Here is a 19,706-nt window from a genome sequence, read left to right on the forward strand (position 1 = left end):
TAGGAGGATGTTATTAAGGGTTGAGCTCTTTTCACAAACTGCCCCTTCTGCACTTACTGCTCAAAAGGCATAATCTCAGTGATCCCAAACTTCACAGAACAGGAGATTGATTTCCTCCTTTTTCTTTTTCTTTCCCCCCCTTAAACTCTGCAGGTGAGTCCCACCCCAGGGTGCATCCGGGCGTTAATGAAGATGTTGTACTGCCCTTACTGCAGAGGACTTCCCACTGTGAAACCTTGCAACAACTATTGCCTCAATGTAATGAAGGGCTGCCTAGCAAATCAGGCTGATTTGGATACTGAGTGGAATCTGTTCATAGGTAAGAAGAGTTTAAATATTAGTGGAAGGAAATGCTGGTAATAGCAAATATCTGCAGAGTTTTGTGAGGTTAGAAGACACTGTTTGTCAATATTCCCAATGAAGCAACTGCAGATACACTTCATTTACTAATTGACCTTCCTGGCTTGCCGTAAGAAATTACTCTTTCCCTGCCCCAAGCCAATCGCATTTCGTATTTCATGTTTCAAAAGGAATGGTGTGGTGTCACAGCTTCTGAGCTAAAATATTACATGATATGTGAAATGTTGAGAAAGCTTTGGTTGAGAATTTGATAACAAGCTTAACATGGCAGAAATAGGATGTATTACAACCAAGAACTAGACTCTTACAAGCTGAGAAGATAATAACATTGTATAATATCCAGTCAACATAAATCACAACAGCTGCTGTTCTTCATTCTGGTAGTATATAGGCAAAAATCTTTAAGGGTTGCATACATGAGAAATATTAATTCCTTGGTTTTGATTAAAATACATTAATGTCTCCCTTTTCATGTTTTGAATAGAAAATACCAAACATGAAATCAAAATGTTAAAATGCAGCATGGAATACACATTTAAGGAAAACAGCTATTACAGTTTTATTCACATAATTCTTCACTCAAGTTAACTTAGGAAAAAAAAAAGAGAAGAAATATCCTTTAAACAGGCATAAAGAAAAAAATAAAAAAAAAAAATTAAATTAAATTAAAAAAAAAAAAACCTTCCAGAAGAGTAACATTTAACAAGAAATAAGAGCTTTAAGACTTCAAGTTGCTTTTGATGATACACAGGTTAGGATGAGGAATTAGACAAGGCTAATGCTACTACAGAAAGTACAGAAACAGCTAGTTACACCAGTCACTAATTAGCATCAAAACCCAGATTGGAGATCAGGAAAATAAAAGCAACTGGAAAACATGGGGTAAAGCTGTCTTTTTGCAACCAAAGAAAGGAGATGTTATTTTCTACTTTTGGAAAGACAAAAAATTATCAATCTCATTTTACTTGATTTCAAACCCCACCGACCAATGTGACTTTGAAAGTTTGACTGTGACTCATTCGTGGATTTTCACTTTACTCAGCACGGAGGTGGTGCAAGATGGATAGGAAGAAGAAAACAGGATGAAAAATGAATCAGAGTATAAAAAGTGAAAGACAGCATGGAGTGTGCTATAAAAATAGCATAAGCCAAAAATGCAAACAACAATAATAAACAAATGATGCAAATGAACATGCCTTCTCAGTCTCTTGTACCAGTTAAAGGAGCTGACATTGGAAGCAACACTGTATGGAGGAATGCCAGTGATATTACTGGTGTGAAAAGAAGAGTCAGTTCATCCTCAGCAATCTGAGTAGGAGCTGGTCAAAAAACAAGGCCAACCTGTTAAAGACAGTGCATTAGCTACTTTCCCATTCTCATTAAGGAGTATGCAAGAGATGAATTGTCTGATCAAAGAAAATAATGTGGGCTATTAGGAAAAACAAACCAAAACAATACCACACAACACACATACACAAAAACCCCAAACCGAAAATAAACAACAGAGGTTTTATTAAGGCAAGCACCTGTTCAAATCAAGAGCTAGAAGGTAAGAGTTCAGGTCTTAAGATTTCCTTTTTTGTGCTTTAAATTCAGTAAGAGTGCTGGGCAGGGTAACGTATGTGTTGGAAAGTGTGGAAATGCTTACAGATTCAGACTTTGAGAGTCTTTGATGCAAAGCCCCTTTCTTCATCAATGTCTTTCGGATTTTGACTGTTCCTACTCTCAGAAAACAACAAAAAAAAAAGTATGAAAGCTTGTATGCTATTTTAAAATAGTGCTAATTTAATAAATACTACGTAATACACTGTGTGTTTTCTTAAAGGAAGGCAGACTGCTATGTAATTGTCCCTTCAGGTCAGTAGAGACAAGGCACTATAAAGTACAAATACAACAAGATGTATTTCCTCTTTCTTCTACTTAAACAACTTCCCCTCTACAACTTGATGGGGAATGGAATAGAGAAAGAGAGACAGAGATGCCCCTGTGTTTGGAAAAGGTATTCTATTTCATCCCATTTCGAGGCCCCTGACAGCTTTGCTGAAGATGAGGGTCCTTAGTCCTTCCTTTATGAAAGACTGAAATACAGCAACGTGTCTCCGTCTCTGGCAGCTGTCAGAGGCTTTCTAATAACATATGCAATTCCCTTAGTACTAAACACAACAAAACTTCAACTCACTGAATTAAAACGAACGGCAGCACTTTGCAGCACCAGTGAGCTATGAAAAATTGGAAATTATGCATGAACGGTTTTTATCCCTTTTCTGATACTAGGAACCATGCACTAGAAGAAAAAAATATAATTTTGTGCACTAACAGTCTCTGCGTAGGCAGGAATCCCAAATATTAGTGCATATTCATACACAACAAGATAGTTTTGCTTAGCTCATAATCTGTGTAATGCAAGGTCGTTTTGGCAAAAGTTGGTACTAGGAGAAAACTCTCAAATGTGCTTGTCAGTAAGTAAGCAAATACTGTAGTTTGAACTGCATGTCCTGCTATTGCTCTGTAATTACTGCAATTGTCCAGCAACACCTAAGATCTACAAGGAGGAAGAGCAGAGGAAAGTAAAGAGGCTCTCTAACAACAGGATGTGTTACATGTTCCGCCTAGTTTATAAATATAAATGTCAGGACTGAAATCACATTTATATAGCACTAATAAATCTTGCATCTACTTTCAAAGCTGGTGAGAGTGGGACAGCTCCCTCTAAACATCTGCTGCTTTCCAAGATTTTATAGACTGTGAAAATTGGTAAGAGGTGAAACAGCTGCAGCAGCATGAGACATGGTTTATGATATTTTTCCTGTTTGTGTCACCTTAAGGTCTGTGCCCTTTTTGTGTAACATTTCATTATAGGCTTTTTGTATTTTGCTGCCTTTGTTATTGCACAATAAAAGTCAAATGTAGCACATCCCATTCTAGCAAAATTCCACTGAAACTCCAAATTTCCCTGAGAAAGTAAGACAGTCTTCAATAATTATATTATAATTATAAAACTACAATGAATACATGCTTTTTCCAGGTACCTATGTAAAATATTTAAGAGGTATTTAAAAGTAAACCAGCCACACTGACTTTGAAAACATGTATTTGACAAAGCTTACTTCTGATGTTTTGCCTGTTAGTTACCCCTCATAATTTCCTTTGCACCAGTCTCAAACAAAGTTAGCAAAGGCAAGATAAAAAGAAAGAGTAGAGGAACTGTATTGCTGAGGAAGGAGATTGCTTCAGGGGAGGAGCTGACTGATTCTGTCAAATGGGGAAAAGGGGATTTTCTTTGTCTCATGGCCCAACAGATATAGTCAAAATTATGCTTCTCTCTATGGAACTATACCAATTAACAGCAATAAAGATCAGGGATCCCACTGAACATTCTGTCATGGAAACACAGAAGGGATGGAGAAAGCTATTCCCACTTATAAAGATTCAAATCCCATCTATCTTAGGGAATTACGTTCTATTTAGCAATACTGTTACTCTTCTTTCTCTAGCTAGCCTATATTTCAGTCCCTGTCTTGAGATCCTTTGACTTTCTCTAACATAAGCTTTCTCTAAAAGTGATCATTTATTTCCCTTTAACTGCTCTTTTTCTCAAGCAACAATATCAGTTGAGGAATTAGCTCCCCTTAGTGGGCATCACACTTTCCCTTGGTGCCCTCATTCAGCTTCAGAATAAACACCCGCAAAAAAACTATTTCCATGAAAGCAAGTGCATCTCATTCTGACCACTGCCTTATCCACAGGTTCAGGATGGTAAAGGGGTCATGACACATTTCTTTTTGCAGGATTAGCAGTGGCATTAACTTCCCTCTGTTCTGAGACAAAAACACAAATGATACTAAATCTGAATGTCAAGCAGGATTGTGAGCCATGTACAATAGTCCTTACTTAAGTAACTCAGAACAACAGAAGATTGAAATTCCAGGACTGAAATGCCATAGCAATGAGTACACTAGGACTATTTTTGTGGACATCTATATTAAATCATATATGTTTTGATGCTGTATTTAGTGACAAAGGGTACACTAGTGTAGTGCCTGCGTAGTAGTGTAGTCCATGGACTGATTCTTTTGCTGCAATCCATGGAGGTTTGGCACTGTGAGGCTACTTATAGCAGCATAACTTACGAGGTGGTTTTGTTTTTTCTAGGAATTATTCACTGGTAATTCAGGCACACCTTGACCTTGCTCCTATGTTTTAATAGGTGGGAGACAGTGGAAAACACTTCATAAGTTGTGGAGTAACAGAGATGTGCAAATGACTGTGATTATGGTGGCTCGAGATCACATCCTTGTCTGTGAAAAGAAGCCAAGGGGCTCCTGCACTAATTCATGTCCACAGCCATTTTTCTGCTCAGATTGGAGAGCAAGTGGCTTTGCTAGAAGGGTATTCAATATTTGACAAGCTCTGTAGTGGAGCGAGGCAGATCAGCATGTGGTGTATTCACAGAATCACAGAATGTTAGGGATTGGAAGGGACCTCAAAAGATCACCTAGTCCAATCCCCCTGACAGAGTGGAAACACCTAGATGAGATTACACAGGAAGGTGTCCAGGCAGGTTTTGAATGTCTCCAGAGAAGGAGACTCCACAACCTCCCTGGGCAGCCTGTTCCAGTGTCTGTCACCCTCACCGTGAAGAAGTTTCTTCTCATATTTAAGTGGAACCTCTTGTGTTCCAGTTTGCACCCCTTGCTCCTTGACTTATCATTGGCTGTCACTGAGAAAAGCCTGGCTCCATCCTCATGACACTCACCCTTTACATATTTATAAACATTAATGAGGCCACCCTTCAGTCTCCTCTTCTCCAAGCTAAAGAGCCCCAGCTCCCTCAGCCTTTCCTCATAAGGGAGATGCTCACACTGCAGTATTCAAGGCCAGCAAAGCCAGCATCCAGGCTGGAGATCCAGAACGCCCTCTTAGTGCCACCGTCCTGCTAGACTTCAGCCACAGGAGAAAACAGATCTGCAAGGTTTCAGCAAAAGCTTCTCCTTCCAGTCTTGAAGCTATTTCATTTACTATCATTACAGCAGCTCTACACTACTAATAAACTTTCTCGTTACTGTGCTTGAAGAATCCGTCTTTTTTTCTTCCTATCAGTATGGCTCAGACACCTTAGGAGACCTCTTGAGGCAGAGCATACCATGCATTCTTACAGCAACTCGATCATTTTGAGCAAAACTCCCCATCAAACCCTTAACTACTCACTCCTAGTCAAAGCCTCAAAGTGATTAAAATATGCAGTTTTATTTACTGCTTACAAAAGCCTTCAGGACTCTGTGTTTTCTCTGTTCTGTGTGCAAGCACGAGGATAAACATTTTCCTTTCAATGCTTCAAAAGACCACCTAGATTTGTCATTTTTTAATGAGTTATTACAAGAATAACTGTACTTTTCAAGACTCACCTTGATTCATAGAAAAATCTGTCTTTTATTGTAGTAGTCATTCTTTACAATTTTCTTTTTCCTGTGTGTGCAACTACTGGAAATAAATACAGCCATAGCTGTGTAGGCAGCTACATATTAGGTTCATGAAAATAGGGAACCTCTGAAGTTTATCAAGATAACATTCAAAACACCTTATGGTTTTTGCCCCTTTTTTCTCTGAAACATCTGACACTTCCGTTTACCCTTACACACTAAAGACTGAAGGCTGGCAATCTGTTGTAACTCTCAGTAGGCAAAAGCCTTGCTTCTTCTTGATCATGGTAAGTAAGAGCCAAAAAAAAGGATTTTAGCAGTCTTGGTTATTTGTCACCTGAATTTCTTCTCTCTGCCACCCTCCTCCTTCATCACTGTATGATCTCATAAGGACTCTGGGAGAAAAAATAAGTTACATTATTCCCTCCATGGGGAGGCACTGCAGAAGGCTCCTGCAGTCCTGGGGTGCCGTTACTCCAAATTCAGAGTTTCTGGTAGAAGTTCTTAAATTGACGAGTATAGAATGGGTACTTGAAACACTAATATTTCATGATGTGCACCCATACTTAAGGCAGCCAATAAATCAAAACCTGTAATAAAGTCTTATTTTCAGTTAGTGTCAACTTAGCAAACATGTAATTGTTCTGGTTAAAATCATCCTTTCTTGCTTTCTTCCTGAATGAAAAGCATCATGACACCTCTAGTGAAACCATCTTTGCCACTCATCAGAATAAGAATAGGTGAAATTAGCCTAACCTAATGCCTTTCATCTTTTATACCCATTTCTTAGAGAAACTAGTGCCTCCAGAGTTTGGAGAAATAAAATTTTCTCTTAGTCTCTTGTCTGTGCAGACTGTAGTAGCTGTTATTGTACACCAATGTCAGTTCCATTAGTTGAAGTGGCAGAGCTTGTTGGGTGGCTCTAAAGGTTGTGGAGCCTGATCCTGATTATATATGAAAAAATTGAATCTGTAGTTTAGAATTATTTTTCCTGCTTTAGCTTATGTTTCCTAAAAGTGAGGGAAAATAAGTAGCATGCTCCATCATGGGATACAACTGCAAATTCAATTGCTCAAAAGTTGAGAACAACCGGATTTTTGGGTGTAAATCTAAAGTTGTTTATGAAAAAAAACCTTCAGCGTGCTTCAGGCCCACCAATCTCCACAATGCATAGGTAGACTATGTAAAGGAATTTGCAGTACTATGAAAACATCAAACCTAACATCATAAAACAGTTACATCAGTTCAGCATAAAAATATGTAGTTGCACAAAAGGAATGTGAACTCAACTTGATGATACTTAATTAAAAGATTACAGCATTATAATTTTTAAATTCTCTAATAAGCTGTAGCCTCCATGATCCCATATTTTCCCCTCATTTTCCAGAAATAGTAAAATCACTACCTACAATTTAAATATGATACCAAGACCTGATGGCTTAGTCAGGGTATATGGGAGTGCACCTGAAACAAAGGGAACATAACCATTCAGTGAGGTAAATAATGTGTAGAAGAGAAGGACTGTATTTGCTCTTTCCTTACAGTTTCTCTTCCCTCAGAAGTATGAAGGATACACAACCTGGACATGTAATTCTTCAGATGGTAATGAATTCAGCCTGAGAGAAGCTCTCTGAAGTTGTGGGGCTGCCAGCAGTATGCGAATAACACCAGCACTTGCCTGCTGCTTAAACTCTACTTACCCTGCAAAATCTCTGTGCCTCCCCCTGTGGCAATACAGTTTCTTGCAAGCAGCTCACAGCATCCATTGCCCTGTATATGTCCTCTAAGATGTGTCACTGAAGAAGGAGGTCCCCTTCTGTGGGACTATGGGGAGCTGCTGCTCCAGTTACTGGTTCCAGAGGGCTGGGGCTCATCTAGCTTGATCATGCTGTTCCCTGACACCACAGGTAACTTGGTTACTAGGAGGATGTATCCTGGAAGCATGCTAATGGCTTCACTCAGGGCAACTCTTGAAAACTGCAGCTTCTGAAGAGGGGTTGAGGACTTCTGAAGATGCAGATGCTTAGCTGAATGACAGCAGCAAACTTCTTGGACTCCTGAGATTAGACATGACTTATGGAAATGAAGTATGGTGCTTAACTGTGCCATTTTTTTTAAGGATAGAAAGATACTCACGCATGTGAAACACATTATCCATCATCATGTCACATGACAGTTACAAATATAAGATATTACAAATACAGCAATTCTAGAATTCTGCTTTTGCTAGCTGTATACCATACTGTTGAACTGTATGATTTCTGCATTTGCAGGAAAAAGCTTCCCAGAACTTGAAGTGACATGAGAACCCCAGACTCAGCATTTTCACCGGGCACAACAGAGCCCTAAATTGACTGTAGCGTTTAGATGCCACAGCACCTTTTGAAAATAACAAGGCTGATCAGCATTGTCAAAAAAGTTTAAAAGATTTTACAATGAAACTATTGGACCCAAATGATGACTTTTTAGTTCAATTTTCATTCCTCATCTCCAACTCCTTCACATCATTTTACATCAAAGTGAAATGTCTGTCTAGTACACAGGAGCACAGTTTGGAAGTTGCATACAATAGCAAATTTCTCAGTGTTTACATTCAGGGGAAGTGCTGGGGAAGCTGTTTTGCCACTGCCCTTCAAAATCCTATGAATGAACAGTCGGTTGTTACATCAGACATCCTCTAGAAAAAGGAGAATATGTTAATTATTTATTACTCAAATCCTGCATGAATCAAGCATTATTATTTTGTACTTTTCCAAGTCAATAGCTATGCTCTCTCAAGGGAATCCTTGCTTCCAGGAGTGCAATAAACAGAGCTGCTCTTTCTGTCCTAGGCTACCATGTATATTAACACCTCAAAAGACTTTTCAGTGTAGGAATTGATGTCTCAATTAATTATGCTTATGTAGGGTTACATCTCTGTGTACCTGCATAAATAAGAATCAGTTTTCATACACTGAAAATAGAACTTGAAACTGTGTGGGTTTTTAAATGATCTGTTCTTTCTGGTGGATTGATTTACCAACTATTTCAGACTCTCTAAACTTCATATCAGAAACAAATGTCAAATTATGTTCTCCATTATTCAGGTAAATGTAACGGAGAGCTGCATGTAACTCAGGGCAAATTTCTTCTACAGTAAGAAACCTCCCTACCTTACTACTACTGAAACACTTGCTTATATCTGAAAATACTTTGCTGAGGTTATTCTACAATATCAATAAAAGGTGATAGGTGAAAATCCCTTACTGCAATGATGTCAAATCAAAATTGAGATTGATTTGCTTTGTGTTATAATTTTGAGCCATTGCCTCATGAAGGCTTATCTTTTTAAGATAGTGTCTTAGGTAGTACATTATCTTTTTACAATCATGTCCCATGAGCTTAAAAGGAAACCGGGAATGTTTCCTTTTAAAATACAGAAACAAAATTATTTTGGCAGTCAACCTTAATTTCCCCTTACCAATAAATCCTAATACGGTACATGAACAATACAAAGGAAAAAAGAATAAAATTTAAAAAAAAAAATTTTGGGGGGTTGTTAATAATAATCTGTTTCATTTCCTTATGCTTTTTTAGTGCTTGAATTTCAGAGCAAGGAGTAAGTTTCAACTTGATGTTTCTTGAAGAAAAACTCAGTAAAATAATTCAAATGTGTAGACAGTGTCAGTCTAAATCACTAAATTTTCTTTACTTTTAAATGCTTATGCAAGTCTTTTTTGAACCATATCTAAATGACCTTATATTGCCAGAAGCTCCAAGCTTTATCAGCGATATGTCAAAACCTACTCAAATATATAATTTTATATGGATATTATATTAAATATGTATGATCCTTAATGTAAACAAAATTATCTCTTTTTTCTAACGAAGCCACATAGATATGTGAGGGCACAGGTTACACTCAGTCAATGTTCTCGTTTCCGAAAGAGTTTTTGAGCATAAGCTGATAACAAAGGCTGAAGCGTGGTTGACTGAGCTATAAATTTCTCATGAGTTGGCAAAGAGGCTATGATAAAGATCCCTGCACAGTACCTCATATCGGTGCCAGATTTAGTGGAGCAAAAACTTAAAACCATCAAAGAGATCAGATTTTTAGTAAAACAAAAGATTCAGGAAATAACTATTTCTTTCTTGTAAGAGTCCTATGGATTCCCTTCTTGCAATATGCCTACCCTCCATTTCTTCCTGTAAAGAAATATTTTTTTCAGATGCAGGGTTTATTGGGAAAAACATGGATATTTCCTCCTTTCTCTCTGCCTTACAAACAGAAAATCTTACCATTTCTATAGTCAAGAGAACTAGTTTGTCCCAGAGTGCTGTGAGAGAGCTGGTATGGCCAAAATTCATTGAGCCTTTTTGCAACAGTGAAATCCAAGAATGTTCTGATCCATTTGGGAGGCTCTGATGTGTTTAGAAGGTAATGTGAAAAACTCGGCTCTTATATTTCTTATTTCTGTGTGTTACTTCGTGTCACCTGCCCTGTAGTATAACATTCAACATCCCTTAATGTCATTTATATTGCAAGTTAACCTATGGGAGTTTGAACTCCCATGACATGTATTTTTCATTTAGCCATGAGAAGCATATACTGAACTTTCCATGACTGTAGAAACTCACCTTCATAATATCACACTTCAATTTGCAGCAGCAGTAAAAAGCCTTTCTATCTGTCCTGTCTTGTTAACTGTTAAAATACAGATAACTATGTAGGAAAAAGCAGCATCTTGAAAAATAAAGAATGAAATTTTGGTTCCACTGGATATTTGTTGCTGACCTCAAAAGAGAAACCAATTTTTCAACCAAGCTTTGCATCTCACTGTGACATGAAATGAGATGAATATTGGTCTTTGATTTCAGTTTACAGGTTACAAAAGTATCTTGCACTTAGCTCAGCTGTAGGACAAGATGGAAACCATCACTAAAACCAAATGATGTATTGTAGTAAACAGAAAGTGCCAAACAGGCAATAAGTTACCCTGAGCATGAACTAATAAAACAGAGCGCTCATGAGTAGCTAACTTCAGATTCATAGATTAAAAGATACCGAAAGTCTTCCAGTAGATTTCACTGTTCTGATAAAACATGAAGGATCATACACACTGGCATTTAGTTATGCTTCAGCATCCTTATTTACATGCTTTGGTTACAGGAAGCTGATAAACAGGATATAGACTCTCTCTACTATAGGGACGTAAAAGTGATAGTTCTGGCACACATAGGTACAGTTTATGATTTGTGTTTCATTTATACACTCAAAAGAAGGGATTTATGTATTTCTTATGACAAAATAAAAATGAATCCATCAATAGTTTGTTAGTTAAAACTTTGCCGATATCTGCAGTGCTGAAAACATGCTCTAATTCAGGTTCTCCTCTTTGCACTGCATTTACTTTTTGGTTAGCTTTTCCTGCCAATTAGAAAATGAAATCATTGGTTTTCTTTTCTACTTTATCCTGGGAGATTTTGTGTCAGGAAAACCTTTCTGTGGGAGGCATGAGAGGTGGCTGCTCCAAACTATACTGATGGCAAAAAAAATGTAAATCCTCTATTCCAGATATTAATGACTTTCTAATTTTAGCACAATAACTATGCTCAGGTAAATAACTTTTAAATTATTTGACAGTTGTGAGTACTTTCATAATATTTAGTTTGACTGTCTTCTCTGTGTATGGGTAATATATTCTTATAGTATCTTCCAATCTGTTATTGAAATAAATGCATATTATATTTGTTTTTTTTTTCAAATGCAGCTGCCAGAAAAATACCTATAAAACCTAGTTGTCTGACAGATGCATGTTTTGAAGAGTGCATATGTAAATTAATATTTAAAAAATTAAAAGGAAGCAAAACTATGGCAATGATATGTTAGCACCTTTTTAAGAAGCCTCTGGCATTTCAGTTGTGATCAAACTTTTCTATAAAAGTTTAATAAAGACTTCAATAAATTAGGCTGAAATCAGGAGGGACAGTGAGGCAGTACTTTAGCATATAAAAATTATTTAGTAATGGAAATATGACAGTGAACAATACATGAAGATCTAATTCCACTAATATTGAATGTATCTCTAAAAAAAATAATTCCAAAATGAATTAATTTTCTCCAGTTATTTGTTGCTGACAGATGAATAAACCAAGTACTTATTTTTCTTCTGTGAAAAACTTCCAAGCTCCCTGGGCCCCATTCAGTTCAGGAATAGAAAAAGCTCTTGATTCTAAAATTTGTGGAGTTTCCTCTGCCCTTACAGAAAGGAATTTGATAGGCTGAATATCTCTATAGTCCAGGAAGTCAAAGGTAGAACTGCTGCATTAAGTCCAGTGGGTAGGGGAAGATGAGTCTTGCATAACCCTTCAAGTTGGATTCACATTTTTTTGAAATCTGGCAATATTAAACCCCAGCACAAGCTCAGAGTTTACATGAAGATACCCCTCTTCCGATCTTCCTTGTTGCTGTTGTCCAGCCTGAACAAGGTGCAGCCTCTACACAGCTGCTCTTTACAGGGAAAGAAACCATCAAATCAACATACCTTGTACTTTTTGAACAATGAGCAGTCACAACAGGTTACAGATAAATTTTTCCAAAGTACATGACGCTGATTTGTAATTTTCATTTTCTCCCTGTTTCACCCTTATCCCGTTTGGCTCAAATAGTGTAATACAGGCCCAAATTGTGTAAAGCTGTATGACTACAATATTCCATAAGTGGCAAGAATGTAGCCCTTTTCAGCTGATGCCAGTATACATAGTTTCATTGTGGGCTTTTGTCCATTTGTGCTCACCTCTTAGATTCTCGATGTTCCATATAAATATGTGAAACCTGTTGCAGGCAGGAGTCTTGTACTGTAGCTTAATCAGCACTGTAGGAAATGTGTTTCTACTTGCCACAATTCTTCATTTATTTTTCTAAAAGCATTGTATTTTGTTGTAGCTTTCACCTCTGTGGACTTCTGAAACAAATGTTTAAACTGAAGAACTTTGCATTTGCTATGGATGAAAATAATAAGTATTTCTTAAGAAGTATAATCTCTCTCTTTTTGGTTTTTAACTTGATCACAAAACCGATGTGCTATCAGAAGCCTTTTTGTTCAAAATTTGAATTCTTGTCTGTAAACCTACATGAAGTTTGAGATCTTGGCATACCACACAAAGTAAATAGTTGTGCCTGAAAACAAGTCTTCATTTATCTCGTATGATGTTTTAGTATTCCAGACCAGTTTATATGCAGATGTTATCATACCATCTTTTTCTTGGAAAATCTGTCTCCCAATATATCCTACACATGTGCTAACCTTTTTGAAGAGAGATGAAAGACACTCAGATCTCTGATTTACTGTGTTTTAGGAGAGGATTTTTGAGGTGGGGGAGCAGATTTTCTGAAATTTTTTCTCCAGTTCATAGCAGAACTCAGGGTAGACTGCAAGACCTTCAGACATAAAAGTATTATTCAAAACACTGGAGATCCCTAATGCGTATCAAGAAAAAAAAAAAGAAAATTAGCTTTTCCTCTAGACCAAATTGCTTTTCAATATTAATAAAAATATATTCTTTAGAACAAAAAGTAAAAATTATATTAAATTAGTAGTTACTGGATGTGCACCCTCTGCTTCTCATTAGTTTTACTGAAATTCTGTTGAAATTAATAGAATAAATAGCTATTATATTGCTGTAGAGCTACTTGCAGAAGAGTTAGAATTCAAGGTGAATTAGTTACTTATGAAATACCATTATTTCAATGGAAACTTCGTACCTATTGAATTTACTTCATTTCAGTCTGAACTCCATAGCTATTAATCTGTAAAGAGCTTTGTTTATCTATCAAATTCCTTTAATTTAAACAGATACAGATAAGATAGAAAATTCCTTTTGTTTAATGTCTATTTGATTAGTGGATATTTTGCAGAAACATAAAAAACCTCAGCAAATCCAAACCGTTGTAGGTGACCTCATTAAAGATAAAATTGGAGAGATTAGGTAATGTATGTGAAAGGAGGGAGAAAAGGCATAGAGATATGCTATTCTGTGTTATATAGACAGAAGCATTTTATTAATTGTTCTTATTTGTTGAATGAAAGGATATGGGAGGTGAGTGAGTTCTCAGGAGTATATTACAAGACTTTTTAATAAACAAAATTGAGGCACACTAAAATGTTCTTACATTAAAAAACTGTATTTAAGCAGAGACAACTAGCTGCTGCTTGAAGAATAACAGCTGTAGTTTGTTTATTTGGGGACGATGGAACAAATGCCCTCATAGGCTTTAGGGAATTGCCAAGGATATGAATGGGCACCATCCGAACCAAAACATCTTTTTACAATACTACTATTTGAAAGAAATAATGTTTCAACACTCTGCAAATGTTCGTGTCACCTATCAGTGAGTTAAAGAAACACAGAGAGATAAAAATCAGGCCTTTGGGAATCACGTTTTTTTCTTTACTTGACCATAGGCCAGCAGAAAAACAAGTTTCTTCCCGTTTTCCCAATACTTAACCTAGCAAATTTTCACAGCATTCATGGAGCTATGTGAATGATCAGTAACATAGACAGAGCACCTGGATTAACACACACAATTTTCTAATTATTGCAGTAAATTGTGTGGCGAGTTGCTGTCATTTGGGACACCCAGGAGCACCATGATGACCTACACATCCCTTCCCACCATTTGAACAATTAAGCCTAAATGCCATCATTAAATGGAGGATTGCCTGCCTGCCTAGTGAGAGCAGCACCTTTTTCATCAATGCATGTCTATTCCCACAACAGCTTACTGGAGTAGGGGAGTTTGTGTAGGTTGGAAATTTAGGTCACACCAAAAGCAGTGTTTTTACTAAATGAGCAGTAAAACACAGATATCGATAAGATGCTGTGCCACATGTTTTCACTTTAGTCAAGGTGCAACATGACTCTTACTAAGTTTAGATACTAATATCTGGTTTACATACTAATTAAAAAAAAAATAGCGCAGAATTGAGCCTAAGCTTGCTGTCTACTTTTCCCTGATCTCCCAGCTGAGTCCTGTAACCTGTATTGAGCTTGGTGACAGCCCAGTCACATCTATTGGTATCTATGAAGCTGAAGCGGATATTCCCAAGTAAAATGCCATTTTCCCCTCTTGCTGCAGAGACTGAAGGAATGGGTTAATTGCCTTTTTTTTTTAAGGAAAGAAATGCACAAACAAGAAGAGATGTTGAATAACAGTCTTAATCTGTTTGGTTTCCAATATGTACAATTCCTGCAGGTATAAACCTGAGAAGAGATTAATTATCAGAGTTTAGGGCATATGTACTCATAAACTGCTACTAAAGCATCTCAAAATTCCCAGAATGATTCAGAGTCTGTCTCTACATCACTGACTTTCAATCTGAAAAGGCTTATTCAGTTCCCAGTTTTTACAGCCATAATTTTTATATTTCGATGTACATTCAGATAAGTTATCATGACTATCTGAAATTTCACATAAATGTGGAGACTTGTGCCTTTAGGAAGCCTTAACCCAAGACAGCTGAAATTATTTGTTTCTCTGCAGAGACTCACTGTGTACATAACGTATGTAGCAGTGATCCATAAGAGCACTGGAAGAAAACAATACGGATCTCACAGGCTCTGAGCAGCTGCTGACCAACACAGATTGCACCCAGAGATTGGAGTAGGTGTGTGGTTTACATGCTTTTTATGCAGAATTCTGCATGTTTCCTGAAAGTGTGGCTTCAATATTAACTGGCCTAATTTGATCTAAGCCAATGCTGCTTCAGAAAAGAGTGATCCAAGACACATCCTTGCACTTTCTTATGTTCCAGCTTCAGCACTTGAGGCCAGAGAGCTGATCTCTATTAAACCCGTTTTTTCTTGTTTTTATTTTATTTTTTTTATTTATTTCAGTGAGTGTGTGTTTAGCTGAACTTGTTCTCTGATTTGGATCTTCATGTGACTCAGGGAGTTGTGGCACCATGGCAAGGGACAGGATTTGTGGTGGGCTAAGAGACCTCGATAAACAATGAAACAACACCCTAATTTGCTCTGTGTTCTAATTTCTTTGTGTTAGTTGTCCTAGTCTATAACCAAAAAAAAAAAAAAAAACCAACCAAAAAACACCTATATATTTTAGTTCAAAACATTTAAACATTTAAATCCTTTTTCCTCACAATAGCAACAGTCTAGCCAGACCCTCCTCATGAATTCAATATGGTGAGGTGTAATCATAGTCATAGAATCATAGAATAATTTGGTTGGAAGAGACCCTCAAGATCATCAAGTCCAACCATTAACCTAACACTGGCACTAAACCACATTCCCAAGAGCCTCATCTACGCATCCACACCTCCAGGGATGGTGACTCAACCACTTCCCTGGGTAGCCTGTTCAAATGACTGACAACCCTTTCCATGAACTAGTCAACTTTTGACATTCAGAGTCAATACAATACCCAAAAACTAACACCTGATCTTGCTCCTCTTCCTCAGAGGAGACAAGGAGAGCCTGAAAGTCTCCTCCTGTGTGTCCTCCTGTATGAAGAAGCAAGAATCTGCCACTGCTGTTACTACAGTCTCACATGGGAGGGGGGATTGGGGCCAGTGCCACATTTTCTCCTAAGTATATGGTCTGGCACAGAGTGGGAAGGTGTGAGAGAAAACACTTCTAGTCTTATGAAGGCGGCATCTAAGCACGCTACATTTTGGAATCTCTGTCTGGCCATGGTTTCACATTTGGCAGCCGTGAAGGCCGTCCAAACACAGCAGCCAGTTGTTTTTGCACCACTGTGTCATCAGTGGTGCCCTGATGGTGTGATCCTGCACACAACAAACAGCACTGACAACACAGACTGGGGACAGGCAGCATGGTGGGAATGAACCAGTAGGAGAAGAGCATGGCTGGGAGAGAAAAAGAGCTCCCTAGGCCAGCAGCATCAATAGAAATACCAGCCAAGTCATGATTTAAGAGATTAGTTTGATGTTACAGAGACATAAAGTTATGGGTAATTGCCGTCAACAGGTCAGTCAGGTTTCTTGTCCTTCGCCATGTGTTTCTGCTGTGTCTTTTCCAGTAGCAGTGGAACACTCAGCTTGCAGAGAGCTGACTGGGACCAGAATCAGCAGGAAGCTAACCCAGTCACAAAACTGGGACAGGCTTTCTGCTGCCTCAGCTACCTGAATTAACTCATATGGCACAATGTCACCTTATGGCAGAACGAAATAATTCAGGACACGAGGTGCAATGATAATTTCATCTTCATCAGTAGATCTTCAAGTGGATTTCACCTCCCTAAGGTGAAGCATCCTGAAAAGGCTGAGCCAGCCTAAGAGCTGGAAGCTCTTTTTGCTTCTCCTGACCTTCTTTTCAAGCTTTCTTCAGCATACTAGCCTGGTAGAAAATGAACCATGATGGGAAAAAGTGTCTGAAATTCTCAGCCAGATTAGTGAGCAGCATCAACTCAAAGAGTGACCATCTCAAGTAGAAATGTAAATCGTAACTTTACATGAAATGGCTGAGGTCACAATTGCTTTTCGCTTTTTTTTTCTCCATTCCTGTGACCTCTTTGAGGCTGTATATTTGCACTGATTCCTTTGCAGTCACTTGGATACGGATAGATTTTTGTGAACGAGACCATTGCCCAAGCATGAAATAGTCCCTCCACCCAATCATTTCCTTCTCTTTTTTTTTTTTTTTTTGTTTGTTTTGTTTTTGTTTGTTTGCTTGTTTGCTTGTTTTTACCACTTTGGTTTTCTGGTTGATTGCTAAGTTGTCGTATCTTATCCCATTGGATCGCTGTCATGGAGGGATGCCGAAGTTAGTGTTAAGCAGACAACAAGGTCCAAAACAGGCTTTTATTCCATCCAGGAAAGTCCGGGAAAACAACCAATTAGAAACAGGGTTTATGAAATCAGTTAATACTCCAATAACATAAAATACAGATTCAGATATCAACTTGAGGAAATTATTGGGGTATAGCAAAATAAGAGTAATGGAAATCCACAGTGTGCATACACGTGGCTCGCCATAAACAACGCCAGAGCTGTCCCTGACTCCAGGAAAATACACGTGCTTATATTTAAGCACGGAATACACTCACTGGTCTAGTGAGGAAAACACGCACCCAAGCGGTGAGGAATTATTTAATACACTCGCTTATCTGGCAAGGAAATATCTAAGTTATCACTCACCCACACGCGGAGATGAGGCAGTCCCATTTTTCTTTCGGGAGGTTACCTTAGACGGCGTCCCAGTCTCGGGAAGGCTCTCAGCAGTAGCACTTGGCCCGCAGTCCGAGAGGACCACACAAAAAGCAGCCTCGGCGGGACCCCGTTTATAGTGTGGTCAGGTCTGGTTGTGGGCAGTCTAGAAGCCTGGTGGTTTCTCTGCACCCCCATACTGTGGCTGGTGTGCCCCCTCCTCTCTCTTAAAGACTTTGACCGGGGTCTCACAATAACAGCCATTAACTTGCCCCATTGCAGGAGAGGCGGGGAGGTGTTGGGGAAGCGGGGGAATGTGCACACAGGCAGCTACCACATCAGTTCTCAGCGAAGGGGGGTTGTGGGGAGAGTGTACTGCCACAATCGCCATCCAGTGCATGCTAGAGCCATTGCAAAAGGTGATGGGGGTGCTTATAGCAAAGAGCACGGATAAGATGTGAGGTGAGAGAATGGGACCTCCTTCTATCCTTTTAATGCTACTAGGTTGGTAAAAGCTCTTACCTATAGCTCCATTTTAAAAGACTGCTTTCAGTTCTTCACTAGAGTTATATACAGCACAATGTTGAAAAAAAAATGCATCTCCTTAGAGAAAATATACTGTCAATTACTTTATATACTTGCCATATATGTCAGTTTATTATTCTAGTTTTAGTGATTGGTAGATAATTCCTGGTTCGCCAGCTCTCTTTTTGCAAATGAGAAAATTAATTATGTATAATTTTCGACTTTTGCATTTGTGCCATTTGTTCTGTTTCGTACTCTAGTATGAAGAAATTCTGATTTTGCTTTATTTTAATTTTTATCTGATTTCATAAAGGACATGTCACAGTATGGATGTAATGTATACTGCATCCTCCTATATGCAATGGACAAAAATGTTTCGGAGACTTAAATACATTTACGAACATTTATGAACTCAATATAATAAAGAAACAGGTGAGGAAAGGAGCAATGAAAGTAGTGGGAAAGGATAAAAATCATGTTTTCTAATGTGATTTTGAATAGCAAGCTCCTAAGCAGGGATAAGTAGGAAAGCTGATAGAGTTGGCAAAAGCTTTGTTTAAGAAGGCTCCTGCATGACTAATGGCAACAAAATAAAAAATGACAGAGAAGAAGGTGATATTAGACACAATGAGTGGTGAAATATAAAGCACAGACAAAGTCTGGGTGGTACCTTGCAGTAAATGTGTCAAAGTATTAAGAGAGGTCAGCTTTAATGTGGATTCTGAAATTAATGCGATTTTTAATGTATTTGTATTTAATTGTATCCATGAGAAAACAGTAAAGTAATTATGAATGCAAAGCAACAGTACAGAAAGAGCTGAGAAACACTGTTTCACCCCATCTCAAAATTGTGTTGACAGTCCTCCTCTTTCTTTGTGTTTTTGAGGTGTTTTAGTGAGGAAATTAAAACCGCAATAGCATTTTTAGGTAATCAACACTGACAGTAGAACTGAGGGAAGGCATTTGTAGAGGAGCTGAAGATGAAAACTATCATTAAATTCACAAAAAAAAAAAAAAAAGTTATAATTTAGAAAGAGGAAGTCCTCTCCATCTTACAGACTATGAGTATTTCAAGCATTGAAATGTCATTTCCTCATAGCTGTACTTTAAATAACCGGGTTGCTTTTTGTATAGAGATTAGCAGGAGCTAGAACACAATGGGAAGAGTTTGTGCACACAAGGGAACATCATTTTTGATGAAACTTAGTCAAGAAGTGTAAAATACAATTTCTTGTCC

The 19,706-nt window shown here is 37.9% G+C and overlaps 1 protein-coding gene across 2 annotated transcripts in view; it reads left to right on the top strand.

Annotated features, from left to right (window-relative positions):
- Positions 1 to 19,706, top strand: part of GPC6 (glypican 6) — a 786,144-nt gene that overhangs the window by 567,291 nt on the left and 199,147 nt on the right. For both annotated transcript variants that reach the window (XM_071806659.1, XM_065851136.2), the window contains exon 4: positions 154 to 319. In XM_071806659.1, coding sequence (XP_071662760.1) covers positions 154 to 319 — 166 coding nt within the window. The remainder of the gene's footprint in view (positions 1 to 153; positions 320 to 19,706) is intronic.

Source organism: Patagioenas fasciata, chromosome 1, assembly GCF_037038585.1.
Source record: "Patagioenas fasciata isolate bPatFas1 chromosome 1, bPatFas1.hap1, whole genome shotgun sequence".
Classification (NCBI taxonomy): Eukaryota; Metazoa; Chordata; class Aves; order Columbiformes; family Columbidae; genus Patagioenas; species Patagioenas fasciata.